At 38.3% G+C, this 10,411-nt stretch overlaps 1 protein-coding gene across 1 annotated transcript; it reads right to left on the minus strand.

Annotated features, from left to right (window-relative positions):
• Positions 1–1,570: 1,570 nt before the first annotated feature.
• On the minus strand, positions 1,571–3,753 carry LOC121267667 (scoulerine-9-O-methyltransferase 1-like). The gene is made up of 3 exons (XM_041171655.1): positions 2,971–3,753; positions 2,687–2,751; positions 1,571–2,038 (listed from the first exon to the last, which is right to left on the minus strand). Exons 1-3 carry the CDS (start codon positions 3,086–3,088, stop codon positions 1,739–1,741), a joined length of 483 nt encoding a protein of 160 aa, XP_041027589.1. The 5' UTR covers positions 3,089–3,753; the 3' UTR covers positions 1,571–1,738.
• Between the last annotated feature and the right edge of the window lie 6,658 nt (positions 3,754–10,411).

The raw sequence follows: 10,411 nt of genomic DNA on the forward strand, positions 1-10,411 counted from the left end.
GCAAAAGAAATTCTCCTTCGAATTGGGCGATGGCTGGGAATTTCTTGAAGACGAGTCAGCAAACCAAGAATTTCCCATTAAGGCTTCATGGAATGATCGTGGCTTGTAGTTTATCCTTTCTGACCAAGAGAAGGCTCGCATTCGGTTGGTACAAGCCTAGGCAGATAAGATCAATAGCTCGACCTGGTTAGAGGTAATTCCAATCCCCTCCAATATTGATAGATTTGTGATGGCACCTAGCAGGGGACATGTTTTCGATCGTCAATTTCTAACAGATGGTTCGGAAAGAGGCCCACCTTCAGCGATAGGAGGTAAGAAGAAGAAGAAGGCTCATTTGGGAGCGAAGCCTTTGGATGAATCCAGTTTCACAAGGGGTAGACGCTCACCAGCATCCCTGAAGAGTGGCAGAGAGGCCTCAGGTCACCATTAGGTGCCCACAACCAACTCCCTCGACGAGATTATTTCACAGGCCGATGACGATTTGGTGTTGGTGATCAAGGTCGAGTCTGCCTTGTCACCTAATGGTCCTCCTGAGGTTGCTCCACGGACTTCCCCACACACAACGGCCCTATCGATGACGTTAACATGAATGAGGGTGAGGTCATCGCGACCTTGAATTGCGGGGAGTTAAAAATAAAATGGAGAGAAAATCGGGAGATGATTTATATGGTTGTTTGATCAAAGTAGTGGTATATATAGCCGCAGTTGAAAACCCTAGAGGGAGTAGATCATGTACGTGCATGGGATATGAGAGTGAAAACTGCTCCCTGGTTGCCATGGCTTGGGCTTATTGGTCCATTCCATGTATTTGGGCTATGGGTGTGATACAATAAATGGGCTTTTTCTCTGACTTTTGGGCCTCGATCCAAAACTCTATAATATTACGACATGTCCTATAAATTTTCTCGGCCCATAAAAATATTTTTAACCCAATCCAAAAATATTCCAAGAATTTAACTATAATGGCAAGTCCATTAGAAAGTGTGATATCCATTAAAAACCAATTTGGGCTCGTGAAATAGTAATAAAAAAATTCAACTAGGCTTTTCATAAGCTTAGACCAAAAATATTTAGAAAGCAGGTTCGGTGCGGGGCCCCGGTGTTACATAACTAATTTGTACGATCTGCTTATTGTTGAAGCCCAAAAAAGAAAAGAAAGTATCAAGTATCGCATGTTTACATTTCACTCTCCATGATCTCATTGGCAATATATACGAGATGATTGAGAATAAATTTGTAAAAGATAAGTGTTACAGCCCCAAAAAAATCTCACAAAAGTACACCTACAAACTAACAAAGCTTAATATAATACTTAGATATATTTTGTAATATAAGTCGTTTTACAATCTAACGTACCACATCAAGGCAGCTCATTTTATGAGTTTACTTTTGTAAAATCTCTTTATGGCTAAATCATTTTCTTTTTTAAATATGTTGTGGGCAACACTAAGCCTACTATCATAAACATATCTTGTGTGCTGTCTTATTATTCTAGAAGGATCGACATCTTACAATAACTTTAACATAAAACAAAGGAGAAATATGTTATAAATTAAACTAAGGAGAAACATACAAAGCAACAGAAAGTTAAATTTTTAATTATAAAGAAATTAAAACACGAAATTAAGGTACACTAGGTCTTCCTTTTGTTTTTGTTTGCTCTGCATTGCTTTAAATTTTATTCTCAACCATTTTGTTTTATTCTGGCAAATTGGAACTCACACATGAGTACTCTTAATTACTTATGAAACTCTATAACATGAACTGACCAATGAGGCATTGGGAAGATGTCCACTTTAGTAAACCCTACAGCTTTTCCCAGATCCTTGAATTCTGCTAGTGTTCGCTTTTTACCTCCATTTGTTAGGAGCATCATAAAGAAGTCTTCCATTAGAATGTCCTTTGCCTCGACATTGTTTTCCAATTCTTCAGAGATTGCCATTTCCACGATTATCACCTTTCCCTCTTGTGGTAATGCTTCCCAGCAATTTCTCAACAACTTCTTGCAATGCTCATCATCCCAGTTATGGAGTATACACTGCTTATGTACAAATCAAAAAGCACACATGTTTGGAATATTGCATTATTATAGTGAAGTATTTATATTATATACTTCATATTATGATCACAAAATTATATACGTGTGTGTGTATATATATATACACACACTCATATTTCATGCATTTTTCCTATATATATATATATAGTTTCTTTCAATAAGAACCAAATTTATTGGCTTTTCCCTTATAAATTATAAGCTATTTTGTATCTCAATTGCAGCTTTGGGATCCCTTTTCGTTCTTCTAGGCCCTAACTAACTTTCCATTCTAGTTTCAAAGTCCATACTGGCTACAAGTTCAATTCCCAAGACATCATGCTTAATTCCCTTGCCTGCCCTCTAATTTGAATTACCATATAACCCCAAGAATGCATGAATAAAAGGATACCTAAAAAAAACAAAGAATTCATAAGAGAATAAGAAGGAAGAGAAATTCTACCGGAGAGCCTTACACTACTGTACACTTCCACCTAATCAATATGTCATGATTTGTCATTTTTGCCCTTCTATCTTAATACTTAAATATGTCATGTGTTTAAATAGAAGGATAAAAATGACAAATCACATATTGATTAGGTGAGAGCGTATGGTTTAAGGCTTCTTTGTGGCGTTTCTCAAGTAGAAAACCTGCAATAAAATTGTTTGGGCATTTGGGATCGATTTGAACATATCTCCAGCCACATGCTTTACACCTAAAGACAAATGAATAATATTTGGAGTTGATTAATATCGTAAGTAATAAGTACTAGACATGATTAATTAAGGATATATATATATAGCACTTTTATATACTCCACATCAAAAATAAGTATTTGCAGCAATAAGTGACGTATTTACAAACCAACTTGTAAGAGAACTCTTTAAGTTCAACAAATAGAATGAAATCTAGAGATCAAAGGTGTAGGTCTAACCTGGGAGCTTGGGAGCAGCATCAATTACATGGGGCAGATCAAAGTTCAATCCACGAACGTGTGGATACGTAGAGGTTATCTTTGGAAGAGTGGTTCCAATGCCGCCCCCCACATCCATCAACTCCTTCAAATCTTTGAGCCACCGTACAACTTAAACACATCCTCAAACTGTAATTTACCGCTAACTTCCATAAACTCATCGAACAGTTGTCTCAATCTTGGCTTCTCTCCCATGTAGTCAAAAAAGTTCACTCCATAGGCCTTGTAGAATGGCGAGCTTCCAGGATCAAGCACCGCATCCTTGATCATATATTGGCTTTCCAGCATCTCCCTTTCAGTAGTAAATAAGATAAAGGAAGTTGTGAAACTTGCCAGCTCGTCGGTGGTACTACTGCTACTCCCTAAGCATCGGCTTTGCTTGGTCAGGCCATAGGTCCATTCATGGCGTCCATGTTCTCCATTATTTCCTGACGGCTTCCGAGATATTATTGATAAGATGGAGTTTCCACCAAGAACTCTTAGCACCCTCTCCAAAGTCCATGCTGCAGAACTTGGATCTTTTGTTGGGATCTTTGAAATTATCTCTGCTGCAGAAAGATGAGCATCAGGCCCTGCATCTGCGATTATACTGAACACTTTCAGCTCAATTGCAGCTCTTAGAGCCATTTGGGTGCCTGCCAAGCCTCCCAACTGCGAGCTTATGAAATGGTCTCCATCTTCTTGGACTTCCATGTTTTGGACTTGTTCTATCTTTTGATATCTTCCCTTATCAATATTAGCATATGCAATTCTAATACCCGAGTCTTACTACGCAGGTCCTTACGTCGTTTTTATTAATTCTTTAAGTTAAATATTTTGAGATAAAAATATTTTTATTACTTCCAATTATTTTATTTTAAGATGTGAATGTTTCATTTTAAAATATGGTTTATTAAAATAAATCAAGGGTATTATTATTAAGACCTTAAAATATTTTTCCTTAAGTCCTTTATTTTTATTTATTTAAGAAATAGTCCAATTATTCTCTATCATTGGATTGTTAGGTGAAAAGCATCCTTGAGGTAGATAGATCTCCACCATCCACCTGCTTCCTTGTGATGGAAGAAGGAAACAAAGACCTAAAGTCATTGTCTCTTCTTAAGCTTACGGTGAAAGCCATACAAAGGAGAAGAAAAAGACAAAACTAGATTCCTTTATCCCATTTCACCTAAAGGAAGCAACCAAGAAAGACAAAAGAAAAGTCTTCATCTTCTCCTCCCAATCATATGTGATAAGTCTTGACCAAGTCAACTAAAACCCTTTTATTTCTTTCACTCATTAGATTCCCAAGACAAGCAAATAAGCTTTGCATCCATAGGTTTCTAAAGCCAGCCATCAAGCCATTTGACTCACAAGCTTCCTAAGGAAGCTATTGACTTTACTTCCTTCCACCCATCGTCTAAAGCAACACAAAAGGTAAGAATTAAAAAAAATTTCCCCTTAGTTCCCTTAAAATGTCGACCCTCACCCGAGAAAAATAAATAAAATTTCATCTTCCTTTCCAAGAGCTAACCGATGCACACCTTTATCTTTTCTTCTTCTCTTTTCTATTCATCTTCAAGAACACAAGCTCTTTTATCCTCCTCATGCTTGTGACTCCATAGCAATGGAAGAAGAAAAATATTTTCTTCAAAGCTTGGAACCAAAGCTTGATTTTATCTTCCAAATGATGAAATATTGAAGGTAATAAACCCCTGGTGTAACACCTGGACCCAATCAAACTCAATTTTATTTATTTATTTATTTTGTTTTACTTTATTCTATTTTCTTTAATCTATTTTTTTTTCACACGTCTACTTCTGCACATTTTATTCTTTCTATCTATTTTCTTTTCCCCCTTAGTCTTCCTCTCATCCATGACATGCATACACATGCATGACTCAGTTTCCGCACGTCTCTCTCTTTTCTCTAGGGTTTTTTTTCATCACCAATATATATATATATGTATACACGTACCTGCATGTTGGTTTACTAAGCCTAGATGTTGCAAAACTCCCACGGCATTCTCCACCCACGCACGCACAGAAGCTCCATCCATGAACCATAGTCAGTTTCGATCTCGGCCCTCCTTCCCTCATCCTCCAGCGTTGCACGTCGCGTGAAGCCCAGCAGCCGCATCTCTTTCTATCAACCATGGGACCACCGTGGAACTTCCACCAGCAACCTCCTTGCCCAGACATGCATGAGCCCTCTGTCCGTTTGCCATACGACACAACCACCACCTCGTAGAAATCGTAAGCTGCAACCCACACCATGTACCGAAAGCCACTCCACAGAGGGTACGCCAGCCATACCCCACTTTTCTTTTCTTTTCACCTCAACCATCAGCCCTTTAAATCTCCGCTCTTTACCTCTGTGCCCAGCCCACGCGAGATCGGCAACCCTGCATAGAGAACCGAACACCCGTGTTTCCGCATATCAAAACAGAGCAATTGGTTGCTCCTCCAAGCAACGGTAATTTTTGCACTTTGACCAACCCTTTCAGACGTCTTCTCTGTGGCGCAAGGGGGACCCAAAGTCCAACATCTCAGCCACGCCTAGCCGTGCCACCGTCGATAGCCACCCAGGTCGTTGCCGCGTGTAACTCTCTCGATAACACCTCCATGCACTCTGTGTTTCACTCTGTATATCATGACATTGTCCCTCTCACCGTGCATCACTCTCTCTCTCTTAAGTCCAGTGCATAGCCACCGAGTGCACCACATCCCATCGCACACTGCACCGTCGCACATTACCTTATCGGTGAGTCCCTGCCGCCACTGCATTTTTCTATTATTCATGTGTATGTTCATCGTTAGTTTTATTCATAAGGTGTACTTATATATATATATATGTATGTATATATATAAGTAATGTTTTAACTTGGGTACTTACTAGTTTTGACCTAACATATACATATATATTTATTTATATGGAATGTAGGTTTAACCTAATGTTTTCGGGTGTGAAGTTTTTTTTTGGGGTTTATGTTTAATATGAGTTTTGCTTTAAGTTTCAATAAATATTATATTTATATTTTAATAATATTGTTAATTAAAGGAAGTAAACCTATTTTTTAAGAGAGGATTTTTTCATGACTTATTTTATGAAAATTTTAGTAACCAATGTATTCTTTTTATTTATAAAATGTTGCTGGTATTTCAGATATTTTGAATATTAATTTTTATTGAGTTTTATATTTATTTTAATACTTGCTTGCTTTAATTCTTATTCCGAATTCGATTAAGTGGCTATTGATGGTTTTGGAAAAATGAGGGTATTTTGGGAATTATGAGAATTTTAGGTTTTGAGGAATAATAAAATAGGTCATTTTAGCATCTTAGGTTTAAATATTGAAATATGCATTCGATTGAAAATTTATGAAAATTGCGTTATTATGTTATAGGTGGCGATTAATTATTGTTCGATATTTTTTAAGAAACTTCTGAAAAAGCTAAGAAGTCCAGGTAAGCGGGGTTCTTATGCTATGTGGTGCCCCCAATCCCCCTTATATAAATACACAGGGATCGAGACGCCAGGATGGTGACAACACGGTCACACATCCCAACGAAGTGCCAGTGTGTGTACACGCAACAGTGTACAATTAAAATAACGCAGCGGATAGTCAACTAAGTACCAGAATTTATTTACAATCAAACATCAATAAAAATTTAAATAGCAGTTATACAGTCATCCATAAAATAATTTACAATAGTTTTTAGATATACAAACGAGTGATCCCAGATCACTCCTCAGGCGGAGCCGTCTCCTCAGGCTCGCCCTCCTCCTCCTCATCAGCATCAAAATCTGCGTTACCACAAAATGGTCTCGCAGGTAAGTATAACCCAAACAACAACGTAATATAAAATGCATTAAATGCAACTAACATGCATGCACATGAAAACATGCATTTTTCCACAAAACATCATTTTCCCCGAAAATGATAAATTTCCAACACACACCAAAATCCCATTTTGGTCCAAATTATCCGTAAAACATTTTCCCAGAAAATGATTTACCCAAAAATCAACTCGCACTATTTTCCCAGAAAATAGTGCATTAATTCCAAATGCACCATGCATTATTTCCATATGCACCATGGCCTCCCCTATGGACCATCCGCACGTCCTGGCTTCGCAGCGGGGCTCAGTTCCGCGCCCAGCACGTACATGGCCAAGCACCCACACTACGCAACGAGCGATGCCCAGTTCCGCGCCCAGCGCGTACGTGGCCAGACATCCTCTAGTCCCCGCCAGCAGAAGGACCACGGAGTCAGCACGAGACCATCTCGTCCGATCCCATTGTCGCCCGGCGACAATCCAGGAAACGTTACTCAGTATATTCCGCTCCCGAGTAACCAGAGGAGCTCCACCGAGTTAATGCCCCATCTCGGCTTGGGGTCGTGATACACACGCACCAAAAATATTATCACATAAAATCATAGCTTTTCAAAGCACATGAACATGAATGCAATACACGAAAACCCAGTTTTCTTTTACAAACATGATCATGCATGAAATAATGAAATGCACATGTACCAACACAATATCTAACATCCATCAATGAACAATAGCAACAAATCCAACCAACCCATCAACAACCAATATCCAATTCAACCAAATCAACCAAACAACTCCAATCACAAATCCATCCGACCCCCGAACTCCTCGGACTCAGTCCGGCATGCCAAAAATACAGTGAAATGGGTTAGTGCAAAAATACATTTAAATTACGAAAGTTCTTTGGAGAAATACTTACAGTGCAATATAATAATTTTCTGAGGATCACGAAGTTGAAAAAGGCGACGTTTGAGCAACACCACAGTGTAAAATACACTGTGGCCGTGGGTCATAAATACCAACTTTTCAACGAGGACAAACGAAGACCCAAGATTGATAGGGTAGGGCCTAGGGAGGTCGGTGAAGCTAGTGGTGGTGGTGGTTTGCCGTGGGTGGCGGCGCAAGGGGTGGTTTTAGGCCAAAAATGTGCAAATCGGAGATGGACTTGGTGGGGCTTCACCGGTGACGGATCGGAGCTGGGGTTGGGTCCAATGGGTTGCCAAGAGGCCGGGGATGAAGTGGTAGGAAGATGGTGGCCAATGGCGGTGCGACGGCGGCGCAATGGTGGAAAGTGTGCCGCGGCGTCGTGGGTTTCGTGGGCTTCGTGGAGGCTAACGGCGGCACGAACGGCGGTGATATTGGTGGGGTAGGACGGCCGGCGGCTGGGGAATCTAATGGGCTGGGCGGTGTCGGCCACCGCCGGCGGACGGCGGCGCAGCTGGTGGGGGAGAGACGGACGCGGGGAGAGAGAAAAGGAGAGGGAATTCGCGCGCACCGGGGAGAAAGCCAGGGAGAAGAAAAAGAAAAAGAAAAAAAAGAAAAGAAGAAAAGAAAAAGAAAAGGAAAAGAAAAATAGAGGGAAAAGAAATGAGGTCCAATCCTCATAACTTGGGTCACAAAAATGATCCAACGGAAACGATTACAAAACCTCAAGTTAAATAAAATAATTTAAACGTAATGGTAAAGTCAAATTGAAATAATTAAATCCCACAGTAATTAAATAAATATTAAAAGCAATTTAAATGCATAACAATAAATAAATATTAAGAAAGCACATAAAAAATAATTTTTACCAAATAAAAATCATGGAAATAAACTCATTCAAAATCTAACCAATTTTAAAATACGAGAATAAAATTTAAATAAATAAAAATAATCCTTTAGTAAAAATACACTAAAATGCGGGGTGTTACATGCTAGACTTTGCATTAAAATAAAATGAACTGAGCTCCTTTTTGAAAAATGTGCATGTTTTGTTATGAAAAGAAATCTGAAACGAGTTCAGTTATTTGGTCTGCACTACTCATGAGATTCTATTTAGGAATAAAATATTTTCTATCATGACTGGTATAAACATGAGCTTATTTTTGACATTCTGTTTCTGAACTTTGAAAAAGAGAGCGAATATGAAATTTTGTACATAAAATATGTTTTGTGATATGATTTTGTTCTGTTCTGTTCTGATGATTTTCTATACTCTGATATGATATGATGTGATTTCAAAAAACCTCTGGCATAACATTCTGTTTCTGTTTCTGTTCCATTCTGACCTCACCACGGGTGTAAAGCTGTGGTCTCTGTTCGGGTTAGTACCAACTTTTCTGTTTTTCGTGCATCCACATTAGAAACAAAGTGGTTTTCTGCGTGGTCTTTCCTATGCGCACACTCGCGGCTCCGAGAATGAATAAGGGGAAGATTCACATTCTGTTTCTACTCGATTAGCTACCGGGATTGACACAACCCTACCATGGGGGTTAAACTTGGTATTTGTCCTGATATGATAAGATAAGATGTGATGTTTTAGTTTATGTTATGCCAAAGGGATTTTGATTATGAATATTTTCGAACTTTCGCTCTGATATTTTTGATAACATGATCTGACGCTGCATTATGAAAATGTTATTCTGAAAGAAAATATTTTGTTTCTGCATTCTGAATTCTGTAAATGCTCATGTTTACATACTAGTATATGTCCTCTGCCTACTGAGTTGTTGATAACTCACCCCTTATCTCCATATATTTTTCAGATAATTTTGATGGTTCAGCTGGAGGACAAGAGTAGGAAGTTTTAGCAAGGTGTGATGATCGAAGTGGAATAAGTGCCTAAGGGTACAAGTGCTTATTTGAGAGTCGTAGTTAGTAAACAGATTTTATTTTTTGGGTATTTTGATTTGATGAATTAAGGATAATTTTGAATTTCTGGAGGATTTCTAATTTATGTTATTGAGAATTTCTTTATTGTCCCCATGGAGGAACTTAGATATTTGGATTGATTAAATGGATTAATATTTTATGGAATTTTCTGGATTTTATAGTTGTGTTATTTAAGTTGATTTTAGGTATTAAGAGCTAACTCTCCATACCTTCGGGATCGGGGCGTTACACTTGGTTCACTTCCTACCATGATTTTCATATGGATTTCAAATTTCACCATTTTCTTACCCATGATGTTTCGGTCGGTTTGGGGGTTTAAAACAGTGATATTATGTTGCTCTTCATCCACACGGGTTTACCACCATTTGGTCCACTATGTTACCTCTTGAAAGGGGCCAAGAGCTTAAAGTAAAATCCTAATTTGACCCATTTGTTTTAATATGATTTTAGAAGCTAATTAAGTGTTTTAGCTTGTGTTTTGGTGTAGTTAAATTCCTATGTTGGAACAAAATATGTATGCCCTGTTTTTGGCCTAAACCGAATGGTATTATAGTTATTTTACTATGTATTTTCCTATATTTCAAAAATACTATGTAGTTATTAAACTTCTTTTAATCATAAGTGATGATTAAAGTGATTTTAAATTATATATGTTGGTATCATGTGCCTTGTGTTGAGATTTGGTTGGTAATCTATTGTTCGAGCCCATG

The sequence above is a fragment of the Juglans microcarpa x Juglans regia genome, chromosome 5S, assembly GCF_004785595.1.
Source record: "Juglans microcarpa x Juglans regia isolate MS1-56 chromosome 5S, Jm3101_v1.0, whole genome shotgun sequence".
NCBI classification, from domain to species: domain Eukaryota; kingdom Viridiplantae; phylum Streptophyta; class Magnoliopsida; order Fagales; family Juglandaceae; genus Juglans; species Juglans microcarpa x Juglans regia.

Bases quoted from the DNA above. Each gene is read 5' to 3' on its own strand.
- LOC121267667 (XM_041171655.1), bottom strand. From the start codon at position 3,088: ATGGATGTGGGGGGCGGCATTGGAACCACTCTTCCAAAGATAACCTCT. The intron at 2,752-2,970 runs GTTAGACCTACA...ATTTGTCTTTAG, and splicing joins TGCTGCTCCCAAGCTCCCAG to GTGTAAAGCATGTGGCTGGA. The intron at 2,039-2,686 runs GTTTTCTACTTG...GTACATAAGCAG, and splicing joins CCCAAACAATTTTATTGCAG to TGTATACTCCATAACTGGGA.